General features: G+C 35.3%; 1 protein-coding gene across 3 annotated transcripts in view; it reads left to right on the top strand.

The window, feature by feature from the left end:
* RTN1 (reticulon 1) overlaps positions 1–23,875 on the top strand; it is a 285,745-nt gene that overhangs the window by 219,784 nt on the left and 42,086 nt on the right. The window contains exon 1 of one of the 3 annotated variants that reach the window (XM_007472965.3): positions 20,953–22,045. The exons of the other annotated variants lie outside the window; for them this stretch is intronic. Coding sequence (XP_007473027.1) covers positions 21,985–22,045 — 61 coding nt within the window. The 5' untranslated portion in view covers positions 20,953–21,984. Of the gene's footprint in view, positions 1–20,952; positions 22,046–23,875 lie in introns of those variants that run through there. 3 annotated transcript variants of the gene reach the window in all.

Genomic DNA, 23,875 nt, shown 5'->3' with positions numbered 1-23,875 from the left:
TCTCCCCCTACACTATTTACTAGTTGAAGTAATACAAAGCAAAATATTAATGATTTGTGGGGAGAATGAATTCAGTCAAGCCCAGAGCTTGGAGATGACAGACAGACCTTGGGCTACACTAGAACTGATGGTAATTAACATTATGAGCAGTAGTAAAGTTAGTAATAATTATTACTTCCCCCCACAATCCAGTCAGTTTAGTTCTGTTAAACTTATCCACAATAAGTCCTGTTTGTTCTCTCCTTCTGAACCACACAGTCACCAACCCTTATATATAGTACCTCATCACCTTTCACCTTCCTCCTACATGTGAAAAGTCTCCTTATCTCTAATTTCTTCCTTTCTCAAATTATACTTCACATAGAGGCTGAAATAATCTCCCCATGCACTAATCTGCTCATGTTACTACTCTCTAACATGTTACTCTTAAACAAAGCAAAGCAAAACAAAACAAACAACAACAACAAAAAACAATTTCACTGACAATCTGTTAACTCTAGAATAGGAAAAAAAAAAACATGAACACTTTATCCTGACATTTAATTCTTTCCACAATCTGATACTGATATCTTTCCAGCCTTATTTCACATTACTTCTCATTATCCCCAGTAGCCACCCCCAAAGCCTAGAAGGATCAATCATTCTCTTTTAGACTAATTTCTTCAAGGCTCAGTTCAGGTCTGCCTATCTCTTTGAAAACTTCCCTGCCCAACTGAAAGTGATTTCTTCCTCCTCAAATTTTTCTAAAGTACTTTATCTGAATGTTTCCTTTTCCTCCATCATACTTCACCTTGTGTTAAACTTATCTCTGCACATCTTGATAACTGCTAGTAAAATGTGCGTTTCTTAGAAGTAGGGATTATGTTATCATTATTTTGTTTCTCTAGTACCTCAAAAGTCAGAATTCCAAGATAGCTAAGAGACTATCTAGTCCTTTCCTCATTTCATAGACAAAGAAATCAAGGATCAGAGAAAGGAATCGAGTTGCCCAAGGTCCTACAGAAAATAAAGGCAGAGGCAGATTTCAAAATCAGATCTTTCCAGATTCCATATTTAGCACTGATTCAATCCATAGTTCCTATTTCTTGCTGTTAAATTGTTATGCTCCAAGTTTTCAATGTTCCTTCCACATATAAACAGTTATAATATACATGTGTGCATAGATACACATATATAGAAGCATATGTATACACATGCATATGTATATACAGAGATAGATATACATAGATGGATGGAAAGATAGACAGTCAGATACGTAGATAGATAGATAGATAGATAGACAGACAGACAGACAGACAGACAGACAGACAGACAGACAGACAGATAGATAGATAGATAGATAGATAGATAGATAGATAGATAGATAGATAGATAGATAGATAGACAGGTAGTTTTCTCCTCACAATAACCCAATAAGAAAGATAACACCGACCACTGACACCTGATATCTTGAGACTAGCATAATGTATGCTTAAGGAACCTGATGGAGAAATTAAAAATAAAGAAAAATTATGTATTCATCTGTTCTAATTAGTAGTTTTAGAAAAGTTAGATTCTCCAGAAAAGGAAGATAAAATTGCGTTAGGCAATTAGAGGCCAGGATGAATGAGCCTGGACCTTTAAAGACAATGACTTGTAAGCAGAGGAGTATGTGGATATGATAACCAATAGTCCAGGTTAAAAAGGCAATACTATTAGATTCAGGGACTCATAGGTTGGGAATTATCATTGCTGAACCTCCTTTTAGAAAATGAATTAAATAAACCCTGGTGAAATTAGAATTGTAAGAGAAGACAAGAAGTAGTAAAATTGAGGATTAAGAACCAAGAAAAGAGTCTCAGGTGTATTTCACTGCCACCCCACCACCCCACTCAGGATATTAATTCCTAGGGAAAGAGGATGGACAGGAACTGAGGAGGTTGCAGGATAAGTTCAAATAATAAGCTACTGCCATCATTGGGACCATGGTGAATGAAGGTATGTTCAAAATGGAGACAATCCAGAGTTTTAATATTTGCTGAATTCCATTGACTTGGAGAATTTAAAGAAGAATTTTTTTTTTCTTGCAAAATTCACTGTACTAGTTAGAGGCCCCAGATAGAAATTGCCTTTGCCACTTTTAGGCAGTTTAGAAGTCTAAAATATGGCAAGTTCTGTCTGCATCGCCCCACAAAGGTGAATTCCCTTTGAAGGAAGTTTGTAGATAGAGGGAAATAAGGGAGAAGGTAATTTTTTAAAAAGAGATGAGTTTGGTAAAATGTATTAATGCCTCTCTCTATGACCCTCCACTCCCTATGAACAACTTGCATCAGATTCATTTAGATCCTGCCTTTTGGGCAGGACTCAACCAGAATGACATCACACTTTAGGTATGAGCCTTCTCCTTTGGGCCACCACTCTACAGACCTGAGCAGATCAGTCAGTGAAAGGACAGATCAGAGGGAGAGCAGGGTAACTTAGCAAGTCTACACATAAATAGGGTTTTATAAATATATGTAATCCGTGGAGATATGGGAATTATCAGTATTAACTATTGTTTATATTGCTAGACATAATGAATATGTTAATAGATTTTGCTTAACTCCTTCAGTATCATCCTTCTCCCTTCAAAGGAAGGGAAGGTTTATTATGTAAAGATGTAGGAGATGTAGGAAGGATATGGTTGTTAAGGACTTTAATGATTAAAAAAATAAAGCTTTAAAAATTTTTATAAAAAAAGAAATGGGAGTAAATCTAAATAATCACAAGAAAGGGAGCAGTTAGTAGGTGATGAAAACTATCATTTCACTCTACTCCAGTTCATAAAAATCTTCCGAGGTTTCTCTAAATTTATAATATTCATAAATTATTGTAATGCAATAATATTTCATTACATACCTATAGCACAATCAATTTCACCATTCCCCAAAGATTGGGCACCTATCTTGTTTCCATTTATTTGTTAGGACAAAAGAAAAGCACTCCTATAAATATTTTATGCATACATGGGTGCTACTCTTTGGTTTTTAATCTGTTTGAAGGGTATACCTAAAAGTGGTATCACTGGATCAAAGGAAATGAACAGTTTAGTGATCTTTTTGGTTTATTTCCAAAATATTTTCCAGAATGAAAGCTGATTCTCATTTCCATCAATCATGTATTAGAATTCTTGTTTTTGCACAGCCCTTCCAACAATTTTCATTTTAGTCTTACATCATTTTTTATAATCTTATGGATGTGTGGTAGAATCTCAAAGTTGTTTTAATTTGCATTTCTTTATTATATTGAGAACTTTTTCACATGGTTGTTGAAAGCTTACATTTTTTCATTTGAAAACTATCTTTTAATCACTTGTACATTGTTAAATGGCTTACTTGTTTGCTTTTTAATGATTGTATCAGTTTCCTATATATTTTGGCTATTGGAGTGAAATGAACAGAAACAGGAGAAAATTTGCATGATAACCACAACAATGTAAAGAAAAACAACTCTGAAAGTTGATCAGAAGCTCTGATACACAAGTAATTAATTATGAAAAAGATTAAACATGAAACATGCCTCCCGTCTCTTGGCATAAAGGAGAGGGACTAGTGGTACAGAATGAGACATATATTTTCAGACATGGACAAGGTATGGGATAATTTTACTTAACTATGTGAGGTTCTAGATGTGGGATAGTATGGGGTATTATTGAATTAGTGTGTAGCATTAGAGATGCAAAAAGTAAAATAACCAATAATCTATATAGAAGAAAACAAAAAAGTTTATAAAGAAACATAAAAAGTAGTCAGTCTTATATTATATGTATACAATATATTTAATATATGTTCTATAATGATATATATGTACATTGTAGATTATATCAAATTTACATGTAGATTATATCAAATTTATATGATATTATGTATAGATTAGTTATATATAATTTTAATTAAACTGTGCATAAATAAATTTCATGGTTTCCTATCAAATTTTTAAATTTGTTTTTTGAAGTGTCTGTTTTTTGCTATATTAATTGGTAAAAATTATTTTGACTGGTAATACCCTAACCCGCAGAATACATGTATGCTAAGGATTAAATGACTGCAAACAGGGCATTGCCCCCTACATATAGTTAGAATTAAGTTTCTTGGCTTCCTGCCCTTCATTCCTTATTGGGCAACTCAGAATTTTCTCTGATTTCAGTGGTCTAAACTACCCCATTTTTGCCTCCAGCAGATGATGGAACAATCTCCAACTAGTGCTATGTCAGCTTTTTGACTAAAACTCTGTAATTTTGAGTTCTGATTGATTTTGGACTTTGGAACAAAGATCACAGCTTATTGTGTGTCCAAGCCATTAGCCTGTCCCTAGAACTAAGGAGAATAGAGTGTGTGGGTGGTGGTGGGGGGTGGAGCCCTCTCTGGTGTTTCTTGTTGGCATCTATCCTTATGTAGCAATGCCACTCTTGGGGAATAGTTGCTTATGATTTTTAAGTTCATTACAAAATATAAATAATAAGATTCAATTTTAAAATGACAACTTGAGTAATTCACACTCTGAATAATAGTAATTGAATTAATAATTACTTATCTGCAAGTCTTTTAGATCAATCTCTCTTTTAAGATGGAAGTGGTATACCAGGAAAAGAGTTCTGCTTATAGAACAAAGGGTCCAGATTTGGAGCCCAACTCTGCTGCTCCCTAACTGGGTATGATCTTAGGTCTCCCTGTCCTCTCCTGAAAAACATGGGGGGGGGGGCGGGAAGTGGAGGGTTTGGACCAGGTGAAATCTAATGTTCTACTCAATTCCGTAACTTTATGAAACTAAAGGTAGTATATATTTTAAACAAGGAGAGATGAGAATAATACTTTCAATCAGATACAAGGAGTTATAAATCAGTGATGACTTGACTTTTGTCAGGAATATCATCGTTAAGTGTGTTCTCTGTCATCATGGCTAAAATGATCATCCTGGGATATTTAAAAAATAAAAATAAAAAGCAATAACAACAATCTTCTTTGAGAGAGGGAAAAAGAGGGGAAATTGTTAATTCCTCTGGCAATCTTCCACATGTACCAGCCTGGGGAGACAAAAGTTGCCCTCGTCTTTATTTTGACGCTGTGGTTTCTGCTTGACAAAGTGAGTCTAGCTTTCCCTTTCTCTGACTTCAGCAATGCCAGTTGTTTTAAATAGCTTTGCATAATTTATCTTTTTTTAAATCTTAGAACAGTGTTTAGATGCCAAAGCACTTGAGAGAAAAAAGGAGAATTAATTTGTCTTTGTTTTAAAAAATGTTATTTAGGGGTAGGATTGAGAATGAAAAAAATGGCAAGATCCTGAAATAAGCCATATGGTCTATTAGAAAATATCTTTAAAAAGCACAACACTTGTTTATTACGCTATTTTAGGAATTTTTATTAGTGGCCATGCAACTTTCCTTCAAGGACATTGCAGTGATTCTCAAACTAATGGTGACCTCCAGAATTTAGAAAGATGATGAATTTGCTTTTGGCCATGTGCTTTCACCTACTCAGGAGCAATATAATGGATAAAGTTGATCATTTTACTATTTATCTTTGGCATTTGGTTCCAAATTTTTTATCCTTTTTCTGTTAAGGTAAACTAGTCCTAGGGAAATCAGTACTCTCCTCAATGCCTGTTTTAAAATATGTCCCTCAATTCACTGGAGAAAGAAATGTCAAACCACACCAGTATTTTTTACAAGAAAACCCCATGGACAGTGTGGCCCACATGGTCATGAAGAATTGAATGTGACTGAACAACAGTAAATTCTTACTAGATTATCCTACAATGAACTAATTTGGCATCTCCCCCTAAATTCCTGAAAATAGTATTTTTGTTAATTTATTTTTTACCATTTGCCTTTCTTCTAAAAGTACGGCTTGGTAAAAATATCCCTGTTAATTGAGGGCTCTCATTACTGAATTCTAGTTAGTTATGCTTTATTTTGTATTTGCTTACAGATTCTTAACTTGGTCTCACTGTTGCTCACCAAAGCAAGTTACCACACACACACACACACACACACACACACACACACACACACACACACACGCACACGCACGCACACACACATAATATATAATATACAATGCTATCACATTAATAATATCTTTAACATTTACATTAATCATGTAAATTAACTATATTGTTCTCTTGATATAATATTTGATCCATGATAAATTACTGCATCTTCTGCCATTCTTCACCCTAAATCCTACAGGATAACATAATACGTTATATTCTGAATGTCCACTATACAAAATTGGAAATTTTTGTTTTATTTTAATTCAGATCAAGAGAAGTCTATTAAGTACCTTATCTGCACTCCACATTGAGCTAGGCACTAGAAGAGATTCAAGCAACATGTATTAAACACCCACTATGAGGGGCATACTGGGTTAGATACTAAGGGAGATACAAAGATTTACTGTTTCTTCTCTTGCATAGCTGACAATCTAATAGGAGAAGTGAGATAGGGTCAACAATAACAATAATTGAAAAATAAAGCATGATAAAGTGTTGTCCAAAGTCCAACTTAGTAAAGATCATTTCCTCTTGAAGAGTCAAGGAAATTTTAATGAAGGAGATGAATTTGAGCTGAGTGGGTTTTGAAGAATAGATTATTTAATAGAAGGTATATTGGAGCCTATTCTACCTGGCTTGGTGAATGTAGACAATTGTTAAATTTTACTGTGAGCATTTACATGTCAGAAATCAGCTAAGGCTATTAAATTGGGCTTGGTTTATTTTTTGTTGTTGTCGATTAACTGTACTTAAGAAAGTGTTAATAATATAAATTAAACTTAAAAGTATGCCCTGGATACCTTTTCCTCAGCTCTGAGATCCAGTTGTTAAACATTTACTACTAAGCTGCCCCTGGTTGAGTTTCTATTAAAGGAGAATTATGGATGTGGGAAATAATGGCCAAAGATATACGGGTAAGATAAATGGATGGTATAATAAATAGATCTATTTGGCTAGAACATTAATACCAGAGGGGTAGAGATCAGCTGAGAAGTGATGAGTAGTGTAGTGTGAGTTAATGCTAGGAAAGTAATAATAATCTCCCACTGAAAAATGTGGACATGTTGTCCCATAAAAAAAATCATGGAGCAGAAAGAAGTAGGCAAAAGTTTTGCCTCTCTTAGGGTGTATGTGTATATATATAAATAGCTTTGCTTTGGTTTTCCTCATTTGAGTTTGAATGCATTTGGTATCAACTTGAAGGCAATCCTCTTTAGTGCACTGGAGATGGAGCTAAAGGCACATGATTCAGAAACCACAGATATTTATTTACTCAACAATAAATAATTTCCTAATGCCCAATGCTTCTGGCTGCATACCTGTTTTCTTCCAACAGTGTGCTCTTATAGCTGGGCCAAAAGGAGAGTGATTATGCTGATGCCCAAGGGCATACACCCTCAGACATCTCTGTTCTATTGCCACTGCCAAGCATCAGAATGAAATCATTATCTGGAAGATTCTGGCCAAAGTCTGTAATTTTTTTCCTCGTCACAACCCACTGCATTGTTTCTAGTATATGTAACTGCTCTCAGCATACTAGGTCCTTAAGAAAATTCTGAAAGGGTCAGAGGATTTAAAACCATTCCCACGACTATATTTGATAATTCTTGTTTGCTTGTTTGTTTTTGACATACACATTCACAAATTATTTAACAAAAATAATTATAAAATATGTTATATATATATATATAAATCAAAATTATTCTTCAATTCCAAAACGCATAATTTGATTAATTTGTTTTTTTCCACGGAGGAATTTCACCAATTAAAAAACAAAATGTGTTTTTACTCATGAAACTTAGTCATATTTGTGTTTTACTTTATGAGTTCAAACAAATACTTCCCCTATTTTTTAATCCTGTGCTGAGCACACATTTGTTGTTTTAGTGGGGTGAGATGGCATCCTTCCTTTTAAGAATTTTAGATGGGAAGATATAGAAGGTGTCCCCAAAGTTTTATGTCTTAATAGCTTTTATAAGATATAAGAAATATACATAACATAAAAGAAAAACTGTATTTATCTACCTACTTACATATCTTTCTGCATGTGTGTGAATATACATGCAAACACACATACTAAGCAACACTGTCTTTTTCCATATATGTAATACTCTCTCCATATGTATTCCTATAAAATATAAGCATGTATATACATATATGCATATATGGAAGGAGATGCAGGAGGAAAGAGAGAGAGAGGCAAAGAGACAGAGACAGAGACAGGGACAGAGAGGCATAATCATTCCTTTTTTCACCACAATAGGACTATAAAATGAGATGTAGAGCTTGAAGGGATCCCAGAGGACTTCTAGTTTAACAGTTCTCACTGAAGCAAGGAAATCCTTTGTATACCTCCCTAACCCACTGTTTCCTACAGTGCTCAGTACTGGAACAAATAGGTGTCTAATAAATTTTGTTGACTAATTGATCCACTATCATTATTCACCATAATGGCTCTTCCTCTTTTCATCTCTCCTCAAACTTCCCATTACTCCCCTTCCCTCCACTCTATCAGCTAAGAACCATACACTGTATTTCACTGAAAAAAATGAAACCTAAAACTCTCTCTTCTCAATGTGTTTTCTCTCTCCTTATCTTGTTTTCTCCCATTATTTCCTTCACACCTATCTCACAGGAAGAGATGGCATTTCTTTTTGCCAAGGCTAACCCCTCTAAATGCATAAGCAATCCCATTCCATCCCATCCTCTCCAGAAGACTATCTCCTCTATCATCTTTGCTCTCTCACTACCTTTCAATGTCTCCCTGCTTAGTGGCTATTTCTGTGCTGCCTAAAAACATGCCTGTGTCTCCCTATCTTTAAAAACAAAAAAGGCCCTCTCCTAATCCATCCATTCCTAGCTATCATTGCATGTATGTCTTCCTTTTTCTTGCTAAATTTCTTGAGAAAACTATCTACAATCAGTGCCCCTCTTTTCTTTCCAGTCATTTTCTTCTAAACTCTGCAATTTGGCTTCTGTTCTCATTAGTCAATTGAAACAGCTCCCTCCAAAGTTACCAATGATCTCTTAATTGCCAAAATTAAAATCCTTTTTCCAGTCCCATTCCCTTTTGACCTCTCTGAAGCCTTTAATATTATATATCATTCACCCTCTTCTTGTTCCTCTTTACTCTAGTTTACTGACCATGTGTATTCTCCAAGATTTTGTCCTGGGCTATCTGTGATATTTCACTTAGTGATCTCATCAACTGCTGTAGATTGAATTCTGTAGATGATTCTCCAATTTATTTATGCATTTAATCTCTTACATCTCCCATTTCCCATTAGGTATCTCACATTGGATGCTTCATAGACACCTTAAATTCAGCATGTCCCAAATGGAACTTCATATCTTAATATGTCTCCTCTTCCTAATTTGCACAATGTTTTTCAGGGTACCACCATCTTTTCAATCATCCAGGCTCTCAACCTAAGTGCCCTTTTTGATTCCTCACTCTAGCTCACCATCCATATACAATCCTTTGTCAATTCCTGCCATCTTCACTCTCTCTTGAATTCCTTCTATTCTCATCTGGTGCAGTTCCTCATCACCTCACTCCTGGACTATCAGAATAGCTTTCTAATTTCTCCTTACCATAAGTTTTCCATAAATTACTTTCATTCAACCCTGTTCCTACACTGTCCTTTCCTCCTTTCCCCACTCATCTATTCACATTGTTTCAATTATATTTCATTGTTTAGGGGATTTTTGAAAGCTATTATCCTGTGTCCCACATCACATGTTCCAATTTTAACATCCAGATTGCTCCCCTGATCCTTTTTCCTCTCATTGGCTATGCTATCACACCTCTGGAATTGTTAAATTTTACAATTATGTGTCTTGTGAAAATTTTGGATCTCTTTCTGGAGGCAAATGAAAATCTGCCTCTGGATTCTTTTGATCATTATTTTGTTTTAAATGTTCAGAAATTCCATAAAGTTGTATTATTCTCTCCTTTCTGTTTCTCAGGATTTTTTTATTTGTAATGTTTTTCTGTGATAATATATTCTTGTATGCCCTATCTTCAAAATCAATGGCTTTTACTTATATAGATATCATTTATTAGTGAGTGCTTAATAAATATTGAGGAACTGATTATTCTTTTAGTGTTGTTGCCTTTTGCTTCTCTTTTTCCCCAGATTTTTATCCACTTTAATATTTTCATATTCCATATCTTTTCATCTTTCCTTTTTTTGATATGTACAGATAAGAGAGAGAGAGATTGAGAGAGAGAGAGAGAGAGAGAGAGAGAGAGAGAGAGAGAGAGAGAGAGAGAGAAAGAGATGTTGATTACTGGGTTCTCTTCTTTTCTTTCTTCTTTTCAACTACTCTGATCAATCTTTTTATTATTACATACTCTCTTGAGATTCCCCAGAATGTTTCATCAGTTCACTTTGTCTTATATTTTTTCATTCAAAGTGTTTTGTAATGCCTTCGAGAGTTTAGTACTTCTTTTTCTTTTTAGTTTTATTATTCTCTTGGTTGACTTATCTGTTTGTGCTTCATTGAATGTTCTTTCCTTGGAAATCTTTGACATTACAACCCTTTATTTTGTTTCCTTATCACTCCCTTTCTTACTCCTCCACTCTTGGTATTATGTACATTGCCAGAGTTTGCCTGCTACATGCATTGGCCTCTTTCAACTTTGGGAGATTTAAGTGTCAGTAACCTTAGCCGTTGCCTTTAGAAACTTTTGGCACTACAGGATGTGCCCCAGCTATGTTTCAGTTCCCTGATTTACCTTCTCTTCTTTGGCTTTAGATGGACTAAATCAGTGTCAGCTACTTCTTGAAAAAATTTGAGGGTAGGGAGACTGTTCTAGATAGTTTCTTAATCTAGAGAGTGTCTAATCTAGAGGCCTCCCAAGATAAAAGGCAGCAGGTTACCCCCTCCCCACACACCTTCAATGTCTGGCTAGAAACAGTGTCTTCCAATGCCAGTTACTGAATATTATAGAGCGAGCAGGAAGTGAAGTATATAGAGCAAATCTCTACATGCAGCAAGAAGGGATTACAATGTAGTCACTAGCCAGTCAGGTTTTCATTGGTTTCTGTGGCCCTCTAGGAGTATATAGAAGCTGGTAGGGTAAAGATGCTTATTGAGCACTTTAAGTATTATTAGCATTCTCTGGTGTTAGATTTTACTTTGTCAGGGTTTTCCGGGGGGTTTTGTCCTGTTGACTCAGCTATAAGTATTCTACATCTGGCACATAATTCTTCTTTTGTTGGGGTGGGGGGAGAGAGTTGAATGTTAGAGGTATCTGGGGAAAGTGTCTAGTCCAATATCTTGTTAGTCACATGGCCTAGAATTCTACCATCTCTTGCAGTTTTAACAGTCTTACTATACAGCTTAATAAATGCTTTTAAAAATTCAATATGTTCTTTGGCCCTAGCTGAGTTCACTGTTCTGGAAAACCTATCAAGACCTCACTAAGTTAGAATGATTTAACTATCTCATTTTAAAATGCTCCCTATTCCTCTAGTATTGTAGTTCTTGGATGATGACATAGAGAAAACATGTTTTAGAAGACGCTTAACCAATTATTCTTCTGTGCAGATATGTTTCTTCAAATTCCAGAATTTCTTGTTTTCTATTTCACCTGAACTATTATAACTTAGGAGACAGTAGTGGAGTCATCCACTTTTTAAATATTCTTTTAGGGGGCAGCTGGGTAGCACAGTGGATTGAGAACCAGTCCTAGAGACGGGAGGTCCTAGGTTCAAATCTGGCTTCAGCCACTTCCCAGCTGTGTGACCCTGGGCAAGTCACTTGACCCCCATTGCCTAGCCCTTACCACTCTTCTGCCTTGGAGCCAATACACAGTATTGACTCCAAGACGGAAGGTAAGGGTTTAAAAAAATATTCTTTTAACTCATCACACCCAGGATAAAAACTATTTTGAGTTTTATGATGATGATGTTTTTAGTGACATCTCCCAGGATGCTATAACCTTCATTTTTTAACTACTTCTGTTTTTCCATCACCTAAATTTATTTCAATATTTCTCCCTATTCCCTTCTGAGAGAGCCAGCCTATGTGGCAATTATTTTAAAAGAAAAAAATAGAGGAAAAAAATCATTAAGATGCATCAAATAAGTGTGAAAATACATTCATATCTACAAGAGTCTTTTCATTTTTTCTTCAAGGATAGTCTTGTTTCTTTGTAATTTTCCAATATTTACTTTAGATTGTTTCATGGTTATATATGCATATGTTTGAGGGGTAGCTAGGTGGCTCAGTGGATTGAAAGCCTGGCCCAGAGAAGGGAGGGCCTCAGTTAAAATGCAGCCTCAGATCTTTTCTAGCTGTGATGTTGACCAAGTAACTTAATCTCCATTGCCTAATCCTTACTGCTCTTCTGCCTTGGAACCAATATGCAATATTGAGTCTAAGACAGAAGGTATGAATTTATACATATGTTTGTATATACATTATATGTATATGTATGTATAGACAATATACACACATCCACATATATGTATGTTTGTATTTCCATTGTTGTTACCATTGTTTATTGCTTATTTTTCTCTGCATTGGTTCAAATAAGTCCTTCCGTGCTTCTTTGTCTTTATCATATCCATTGTTTCTTGTGGCATAATAATATTCCATGATATGTTCAACCAGTCCCCAACTGACACAGGCGTCTACTTCATTTTTATTTGTCTTCTACTACAAAAAATGCCTCTATAAAATATTCAGGTATGTATGGGCACTTTTCATTACCAGTGGTCTCCTTTGACCACCCTCCAAATCGCCTTTCTTCCTAGCTCCTCACTGTCACTTGATGCAGAGCGTCTGTCATTTTAAGGATGCCTGATCCAATTTTACCCTACCATATGACAAGTTGTTATGGACACACACTCTGCACCAAGAGAAAAAGCAAATCTTCTCTGCAAGTACAAACATAGACACTGAATCTAGATCTGGTACAACTTCATAACCACAAATGGAACTCTGACATTCAAAGAAAGAATAGAGTGTTTTTTTAACCAGGAGGTAGGACTCACCAAATTTAGAACAATTAACACCTGTAGTTTTCTCTGGTCTGGTTTTCTCCTGACAAGAAGAGTAAACAAAAATACACACCAGAGGTTATTTATCATTTGGATCAGCAAAGTGGCTCAGTGGATTGAGAGTCAGGACTAGAGACAGGAGATTCTAGGTTCATATCTGCCTCAGACATTTCCCAGCTGTGTGACCCTGGGCAAGTCACTTAACCCCCATTGCCTAGCCCTTACCACTCTTCTGCCTTGGAGCCAATACACAGTATTGATTCTAAGATGAAAGGTAAGGGTTTAAAAAAAACATTCTGTCCTTGATTTTTGTTTTTTGTATGTCTCACATGGCCATCATCGCCATACCTTTTTCTGGCTTCCAAATGCAGGTGGCAATAGAAAGAATAGATTGTGGTCCTCTGCACTTGCCCCTTTGGACAAGTTAAAGATATGTTTTCTTTAACAAAGGAATTAAAAAATTAGGCATGTGGTTCATAAATATCTGTCTTCCACCTCTCATAGGCTATGTACAATCAAAAGTTAAAGTGACTAAGGAAAAAAGGTTCAATTTTCTGAGCATATTGATTTATTAAGTGATATACAGGAATTGCTGAATTTCAGATCGGGACCTGGTCCCTTTCTCAACTAAGGGCTAGACCCCAAATACATGGGGAAACAGACTCTTATACATTAAACAATTAATCAAATAAGATCAATTACTTAAAAAGAAATAATACAACATTTGGACATCTGATTTCTAATTGGGTAGAAGATTAGGGACTTTTTAAGTTGGGAAGGAGAGGGTGAACAGGTACAATTTCCTAAATTTAAGAGGCGTCCCTCTCTTCCCCTAAGTAACTACAAACAATCAGACGAATGTGTAAACAATAACTGATTGGTCAGGATCAGGCCAGTTTTTGGATAAGACAAATAGGTTGCTTGAGGTATAAAATTATGAGAAAACACCTTATATCAGTCTTAGGAACTGACTGAATTTCCAGTCAACATAGCCTTGGTTAAGGGTCTCTAAACAGCAGGTACAGGTGGTCCAGTTTCTCAATGCTCACAATTCCATAAAATTTTCTCATAAGACAGAATCTGTCCATAGTTGAATAGAAAAGGAAGTAAGCTTGTATCAGGACCGAATCACAAGATGAAGTCAGTTTGGTTCACTCAGTTCCTACAATTAACCATTTGCTATTCTAATCCCTTTAGTTCCTTCAGCCTTTAGGTGAAATAAATTGATCAGGGAATTGAATTTAGAATATGTCTTCCTTTTTACTTGTTTACTGTTCCAATAATTTTCTTCACTGGATGAGCATCTTTTAACAGGTAAACTAACAGCCTCTTCTAGATGAATATGTCTTCCTATGGTGTTACATTCTTAGTCATGTTTCTACCATTACCCAAACTGCAGCTTCCTATTGTCTTCACCATTCACCAGATTGTGCCCACCCAAACCACTGTCTTACTTAAACATGGAAAAAAGCACTCTCTTAGTAATGGTAATTTTTCATCTCTTTTATACTCAGTGTGTCTTGGTGCCCCCCAGTAAAGAGTACCCAGGATCACTGGAGGAGAAATATTCTTTTGTCCTCTTTGAAAACTAAGTCATAAAAAGAGAGGCATTGATTGTACATTCTCATTTACTTGTTTACTTGCCTTGCTGTCTCATCAAACTCTGTGCCACCGATTTAGTCTATTTTTTTGTACATTTGCTTCTCTAAAGAGCAGGGATTCTTTGCATACCTGCAAATAAGTTCTTCAAGAAGAGGATCTGCTCTTTCCATCTATGTTTCCAATGTCTAGCACAGTGTTTGGCCCAAAGTAGACACATGTTTCTTTAATGAATGGATTTATATTCTTTTAAATATTCAATAATATCCTAGTTTTCAATCTGATTTCAGTATTGTTCTTTAATATACTTTCAATGGAAGAAATGGTTTGAGGCAACTTTATACTAATAACTGATGAAATATTTATTCCTTTGAAATTTGTCTCTTTTTTTAAGGCAAGAATTTTGAAAACGTGTAAAGGCTGTATGATCTATTTAGGAGCCAGGATAAAGAGATATCTTGAGATTATATAAATAGCAAGCAAGTTTATTTATTGTTAAATAGTACTGAAACATATAGTACATGCATATAAATGCATTCCTGTGGATATAAACACACATATATGTATATATTTATAGTATTCTCCAAAGTTGTGTATTTATTTTGGGAATACATATCCATGTGTATATATGACATATATGATATGTGATACATATAATTATCATGATATATATAATCAAGTATATATGTATGTATCTATTCCCAAAATAAATTGATTGGGTATTTCTTAATCACAGAATTTAAAAGCAAGTAGAGGTAACAGTGTCTCTTTTATATGAGGTTTCCCTTTAATTTGTAACTGTAATACAGTATCTCTATCAAGTGGAAGGAAGGAAGACTATGCAAAAGAGCTTGGTTTCAATCAATCAATACACATTCATCTCCCTATTACACTCTAGTTATTGGTCTAATACCATTTATTGACTTCCCATCAGATCTTGAGTTCTGTATTATTGTGGTGTAGCTTGCTCCAGGCTCCTCATTCTTTAATCATTAGAGTATTGTTGGGGTTTTTTTAATGATTCACTCTATTTTTGGAAGCATCAGAAATTTCTAAACATCCTTTTGTGGAAATAGTAATACAAATACAAATATGCCCTCCCTGATTGGTTACTTTGTATTTATTTTATACCTAATGTTCATATGTACATGCTATTTTCTCTGAGTACAATGTAAGCTTCTTGAAGGAAGGGACTTGATTTTTGTCTTGGTATTTCCCAATATAGTGCCTGGATCATATTAGATGTCTAATAATACATACTTGCAGGTTGAAATCAAAGTAGTAGCTAATCAAATGTTAACTGAATGTTCACTTTGTGCATCATGTTAAAATTTCAATATGAGCATTTATTCCTTAGAAAGGTGTAAAATGTCACAAATATGTTCTTTCAGTTATTTTATCTTTTGTTTAAGCTCCCAGGTATCTTTGTCTTTGCACTAAATAAGATAACATTTGACATATGTACACCTATGTATATATAACATAAAACTTTATCTTACATGTTTATCAATTCTTTCTCTAGAAGTGGGCAGTCAGCCATCTTTCTAACAATGTTTCGGTTGCCGTGTATGGTGTTCTCTTGGTTCTGTTCATTTCACTCTTTTTATAAATAATAAATTTTTATTTTTTCCAGATTAAAAAAACAAAACAAAACAAAACAAAGTAGTAACTAACTATGACTCTGGATGGAATCATCCAATATCTTTAAGGCATTAGTTTTCTCATGCAGAAAATTGGGATTGAGACTAAATGGGACTCTCAGGTCACCTTTCTCTCTATTATTTGACTTGTTCAGTTATTTCAACCTTGCTCAGCTCATCATGACCCAATATGGTGTTTGGTTGGCATAGATACTAGTGGTTTACCATTTCCATATCCAACTCACTTTATAGATAAAGAAACTGAGGCAAACAGGGTTAAAAGACTTTCCCAGGGTCACACAGCTATTAAGTATCTGAGGATCTGAACTCATGAAGATAAGACTTCTTTATTCCAGGTTTGGCCCTCTATCCACTGCACCACCCACCTGCATTATATGATATGATATGATATATGATGTCATATCATATATCATATCATATTATATATAACATAACATAACATAGCATAACATAACATAACATAACATAATATAATATAATAATATGATATTATATAATATGATATAACATAACATAACATGATATAATAATGTGATATGATATGATATAATACGTTATATTATGTTACATTACATTATATTATAATGTTATGTTATATAATGTTATATTATATTATTATAATATTATAGCCTGATTCAGATCTCCTTTAGTGGGTTCATGTTTAATTTTAAATCCAAATTGAACTTATCTCTCCACCAAATGCTGATCCTTATACTCACTTCACTGCATCAGTGATAATTACATTCAGAAAAATCTTTTAGCTTAATTTTAACTTGAAAGCAACCTTGATTATTAAAGTAAGAGTAATGATAGTGGTTGGTCTAAAAACATGTATTAAATACCTATGATGTGCCAAGTACTGTGTTAAAAGCCAGGGAAACAAAGAAAAAAGATAGTCCCTGCTTACAAGGAACTAACAGTCTAATGTAGCAGTAGCAGTAGCAGCACCAGCAGTGGCAGCTCAAATTTATCTAGTGATTTTAGGTTTTCAAAGCACTTTGCTTAAATCATTTTGTTTGATTGTCTCTCCTTCATTCCCCATGTTTAATGTCCCCAAGTACAAAAAAGAAAACTGTTAATGGATCGTTACAAGAATTTTTATAGTTCCTCGGTAAAGTTTACCAGTGATTTTTGGGCTATTTATTATATGCTGTTATGAGTTACAAGTCTAGAGCAATGGAAATTCTATGGCCATATTCAGGCAGAGAGTTGTCAGTTCTGATTCGCCTGGTTCTTAGCTGACCAGGTCCCTATTAGGAATGGAGACCATTCTGTATATTAAGAAATATTGCTGACTCTTGGAATTCCTAACTTCCTTTCCTTCTCTATGAGAACTTCATAGATCTCCCTATCTCCCTATCCCCAGCTGTTGGTGTTTCCTTCAATGACTCTGTATTTACTTTGTGTATGTTTTATGGGTACTTGTATGTATACATGGTTTCCTATTTATAATTTTAGAACTGGAGAGGGCTTCTAGGATGAAGAGATTTCGGAAGTAAGGTAGAGACAATCTGGAAAAGAGTGAAGCTGTGTATTAATTTTGTTTAAATTTAATGTTTACTTATTTCAGTATCTACTTAGTAGTACTTATGAGATGCTAAAATGAGTATCTACTTTTATTTAGTAATTAGTATCTACTTATATTTTATGTATAAGCTCCTTGAGGTCAGGAGCTTCTTCCTTCTTGTTTTTGTTTTTGTTTTTGTTTTTGTTGAGATAACTTAATGCAGTGCCTGGTCCATAGTAGGTACTTAATGGACATATTTTGACATAGTAGGAACTTAATGGATATTTGTTGATTGACTAAATCAAGAAATGTATCCTGTGAAAAGTTATTATGAGTATATCAGCCTTTAATTTTTATTCTATTCTAGCATTCCCAAATGGAAACTTTCAAACAAAACTAGTTTACAAAAAACCCCCAAACAAATCACTAGTCATCTATTGATGAATCTCTTCATTCCAAAAACTAAAGAAATAATTGTAACCTGGGTATCAAGTTTGAAGACTTCTTGTTGTTCATTAGTTTCAATATGACTCTTCATGACCTCGTCTAGAGTTTTCTTTGTAAGATTTTACTAGGGTGGATTGCCATTTCCTTCTCCAGTTCATTTTATAGAAGGAAACTGAAACAAATGAAGTTAAGTGACTTGCCTAGGGTCATCACAGCTAATAAATGTCTGAGGGCATATTTGAACTCAGATCTTCCTGACTCCAGACCTATGTCTCTAATCCACTGGACCACCTACATGCTGATGTTTATACTCATTTGATACTATACAGTGTATACTTTATATCAGTAGATACATGCACTGATGCCATACAGTGGAATAGTACTTGAATCACAGAAAACAGAATGGCATACCAAATTGGCATTAAGAAAAAACAACCTTATCTTATGTATTGGTTCTCAGGCAGAAGAGAAGTAAGAGCTAGGCAGTGGGGGTTAAGACACTTGCCCAGGGTCACACAGCTTGGAAATCTGGCTCTCTCTCTCTCTCTCTCTCTCTCTCTCACACACACACACACACACACACACACACACACATACACACACACACTCATTAAAAAAAAAACCCAGTAAGCTGGGACTCAAGGGAGAAAGAGTTCCAGTGAGATGTCAAATCATCATCAGGTAATGTTGATTAAACTTCTTCAGTCCCAAGACTTTCTAAAATGTGATACTCAGTCACTGTTCCTTCTTCAGAAGAAATTTCTATGCTAAAAGGAGAAAAGATATAGATAAATTAAGATCATTTATTTAAAAAGTATGTTCTTTGTAAACATCATTAATGTGTACTCTTGAGATTTGCTGAGTTTGTATTTTTGCCCAGAGTGTATTGCTAGTGTAGGATCCATGTGTCAGGAATGGGAAGAGAGTTAATTCTTTGAAGATCACTGAAGGGAAAAGAAAGGTCTAATGGGTGTACTTGAAAGGAAGTTATAAAGAAGAGTAGTGAGAGAAATACTAAATGGTCAAGGCACAGCCAGGTCTCAGCTCTTTTTTTTTTAAATTTTTTTATTGAGTGTTCTTCTATTGAGAGCCAGAGACATAGACATGTGAGCAAAGTTAAGATGTAGAACCAGCTTGCTGAACCTTTCACATTCTTTCCTTCAAGGTTTCCTCTCTGATGAGGCCCCTTGACTGCCAAAGACCCTCCATTGACAGGGTACCTACCAGGCCTACCTTTTAATGCAGTGCTCTGTATACCAAATCTATCTAAATTACCATTCTTTTCATGCTCACCACACTCTGCTTTCCCACAAGAAAAATGGACTTCTTTCTATCATAGGTTCCATTCTGGGAGGGCTTGTTAGAAAATCTGATAAATTGCTTCCCCCTAAGATTAATAGATGATGGATTAAGGTATTATATCCTTCTGGAACAATTGCATTTTACCTGGACACTTCTAATACTACATAATGTTTGAATTTCTATTGCGGCTATTTCAGGCAGCATGACAGAAATTCTTTTGAGAAGAAGGAATTTTTTTTTAGTAAGCCTCTTCAAATTACACCGTGTAGGTCACCACCCTTGGTCTAGGATGGCAAAATCAAATGAAGGAGGCCAAAAGAAGATGAAGTACTCAGAATCAGAGGAGACAAATCAGAAATAATACAGAATACACAGAGATCCTTGAAGTTGAAAGGGAAATCAATAAGGAACCATGAGAGCGAAGTAAGAAAGGGAGAATAGGTTTTAATTAATAGTCATGAAAAGTGGGTCACATTGTTTCTTGTTTTCAAGGCTGTCTGTAGTGAATAGTCAGAATTTATAGATCTTAGTTCAGCTGTTCAGGAATAATTCATTTTTTGATGATAGGAAGAACCTTGTTGAGATCCTGGCAATGCTGGAAGTCTAAAGCATTATTCCACCACCAACATATATATATATATATATATATATATATATATATATATATATATATATATATATATATATATATAACATTTTTACCCCTTAATTTAATTTTTATTTGGCCCACTTATTTCTAATAAAAACTTTGAAAACATAATCTCAAGTACTTGATACTCCTCTAATATTGAAATTACATTTTTCCTTCAGTTTTCAGAATTCTGACTGTGGCAATTTGCTTTAATAAATCTGATTTGTTCATGTCTTTCTTTAGAAATACAGACTGAACACTGATCACCCTCCTCTGGAAGGTAGATTTGTTTTTGTAGTCAATACTGAAAATGTAATTCCAGGGTGGGACATGCTTAAGAAACCGTATAATTTGGAGCACCCAGGAAAGATGGTCAATAGCCCAACTCTAATTTAAGCCTGGATTAAATAAATACACTGGCTAGAGATACCAGTCAAGTCTTTTCAGGGATGATTTGAACTTAGTCTGGCATGAACATTAATAATTCAGTTTGGGATTCTTTATAGTCAACTAGGCTATGACATATTCTTGAAAAACTCTGGACTTCTGAAAGACTGAAACAAACTATATCCCAAGTAGCATCTCCCACCTTCTCACCCCAGGGCAAGCTCAGGACTATCCTGGTGAGGCCCAATGCTATTTGCTTTCATGATTTCTATTTGATATCCAAACTACTGACCATATAATCAGTTTCTAAACTTTTCATCAATTCACTTTGTATTTATCAGATTTATCTACTTTGTGTATGTTTAATTTTGTTGAATGAAAAATAGTTTGCTTGGGTCTAAAATCTAAAAAGGTCATTTAGGTGGCACAGTGGATACAATGCCAGAGCATGGAGTCTGAAAGATTCATCTTCCTGAGTTCAAATCTTGCCTCAGACACTTATTAGTTATGTAACCTTTTGTAATTCACTTAACCATGTTTGTCTCATTTTCTTCATCTGTAAAATGAGTTGGAAAAGAAAATGTCAAACCACTCCAATATGTTTGCCAAGAAAACCCCAAATGGGGTCACAAAAAGTCAGGCATGACTGAAATGACTGCACAAAAACAAAATCTGAAAAAAAAGTTTTTGAAATCTCTTTCTCAGGTATATTTAATATTGTTCTTCAGAGGGCCAAGAACCAAAGAATATTAATTTCATTAGAGAGCCTTTGCTTCATATTTGTGTTACTGCTCATTAGACTTTTTATTTGGGGGCCTGGGGGAAAGGGTTGTGAATTTTCTAGGTGAATATTTTAGGTGTTCATTAAGCTTTATAAAAATGACTCAACAAATTATTAAATCACATTGCAATGTACTGCAACTTTAAGCCACAGAAATGACTGGATTTCTTCATAGTCTTGAGAAATTTCTGGAAAAATTTTTATTTTATTTAAAGCTATAATTAATCCTCAGAAGCACCTAGGAGACTCCCTCCCTCCACTCTGCCATTTCCTTGCCTTTGATTTCCTCTCCCTCTCATACCAGTTTGATTTTGTCTTTCCCAGTCAGGATCAGTTCACCATTTCCAGGGTAGAACAAACCTGAGCTGCCCAACAAACGCATTTAATTTGCAAGGCAACTGCATCCTTTTTTCATAGGCAACAGCTCCCCAGGGCAATCACATCCCAGTGCTGATTTGCTGCAGTGAAGACTGCAGCACTTACAATATGCCCTCCCCCTTTGCCTGTTCTGCTTACAGCATCAGTCTGTAGCCAGTGCAAGGAAGCAGTGATACCCACTAACCTATTCATGCTTTGGAATGCCCAAGTGGTAGCACAGTAAGTACCCTGACAGAAAGCAACAGAGAGACTTCCTTCGCCACCCCAAGATGCAGGCCAGTGCCGATTCTACCAAGATGGACTGTCTGTGGAGCAACTGGAAATGTCAGGGTATTATATTTATTCTAGTAATGCATGCCTACAATGAGAGGGGAAAGCCTGCATGGGAGAATCTCATAGAAGGACTCCATCCATTTTGTATTGTTACACCTGTGGGACCTTTGCATGCTTTTGTAACCAGGAGTTTTTGACTGGAGTGGTAAATCTGTTTACTATAATCACAAATTGGTGTTTGGATCTTGTTGTCTGGTTTTCATTTTCGAAGGTGGTACATGATGCCTCATTTTTGCCCGTCCCGGAGGCTCCTTGTAGAAACATTACTCGTTTATCTAGCATTCGCTTAGGCTTTCCCCTTCTCTGGGGTTTATTGCCGGATTCTTGCTGCCATGCTTTCCCTGGACAGTGTAGCTCTCTACATTAAATTCTTCTGAGAGAAGGAAATCTCCTAGAAGCCCATTTCAGAGAGCTCTCTAGTGCATCCTTTTAGAGAGGGACACACCCATTCCAAGGTATGTGTTTGTGGTCAAACAAAAGAGACTGGCTCTAGGGAACAGCTCTCCCTAATCTGAAAAAAGACTGTGGCGTAGCTATATATTATTGTTCAATCGAACATGACTTTTTTTTTTTTCAGGCTCCCAATGAGGTAAGCATTTAGCTTCTATTTGTTAGTAAAATACAATGGTGTGAGGAGCATCTGTTGAACAATACCCTCTGGCATAATGGATTTTTTTCTCCCCTGAAACAGACTGTATTAGAACTGGGTGTGGCTACCCCCTAGCTTCCCTTACATTTCTTTTCAGCCATTTTTATTCAGCCTCACACTTCACAGCTAACATTCATCCATCCTTTGTTGTTAGAAAACTCAGTGCCTAACCTTTTTCAGGGAAGAGATTGCCAGGGAAAAGGGATTAATTGCAAAAATGCATCTAGTGCTGTAATCTTGAGAGCTGATCCGATGAAGCCCTTTTAGTATTTGAAAATAGCAGTTGTGAAAAAGGCATATTTTGTTTAGGCTGCATGGTCTGTAGCATCTATTACACTCTAACAACATCTGATTTTAAATAGCTGGCTGTCTTCCCATTTATAACATTGCTTCGTGGACAGAATAGAAAGTCTTTTTGTCTGTAAAATAATCCTGGGTCCTTTGTATCCTTTCATCTTTAACAAAGAAAAAGTGAACATAAACCTTCAGAATTAAGAACACTTAGTTTTCTTTTGTGTTTTTCATTGTGATCAGCATGAAACACCAGAATCTTTTTGTAGATCAGAGGGATGGATCTGGAAGTCAAGTAGTTTCAAAGTAAACAGTAAACAGATTTTGATAATATAACCGCCAGGACATCAGGGACTCATTAGTGGCTGCTAAGAGCAAGGATTTTTAGAAAGTGATGCCACCTCTACTGTGCAGCACACATTTATTCTGGACCTTGGAAGTTTTTATATAATACTATGTTTTGCCATTTTAAGATGGGTGTTATCTATTTGTTAGCTTTAAAAAGACACCCCCCACAGTGCATAATGCTAAATTCAATCTGATACTTCCTTTAGACATGTAGGTTCAATTTTAAGCAGCATTTTGACATGCATTTTTTTACTAAGATTAGACCCTGACCAGTAAGGATGTTTATTTGTATTCATTTGTACACTTGAAAGATTCAGGACATTATTTAGTTGTTCAAATACAATTGAACCCCTAATTTTTCCCTCAGCTGACCTGTTTGTTACAAATTTAAAATAAAACAAATCTATTCCACCACATCATTTGTAATGAGAAAAATAAAGGCTGAGAATACTCAATTGGTTTAAATGCCTATTTATACATTCTAGTTAAATGTGTGTCGTTCATAGAGTATCATTTTAGTTGAGCCATGTGTCTTTAAA

Source organism: Monodelphis domestica, chromosome 1 (genome assembly GCF_027887165.1).
Source record: "Monodelphis domestica isolate mMonDom1 chromosome 1, mMonDom1.pri, whole genome shotgun sequence".
Taxonomy (NCBI): Eukaryota; Metazoa; Chordata; class Mammalia; order Didelphimorphia; family Didelphidae; genus Monodelphis; species Monodelphis domestica.
The sequence above is the reverse complement of the archived record's forward strand: the minus strand, read 5'-3'. Positions and strand labels throughout refer to the sequence as shown.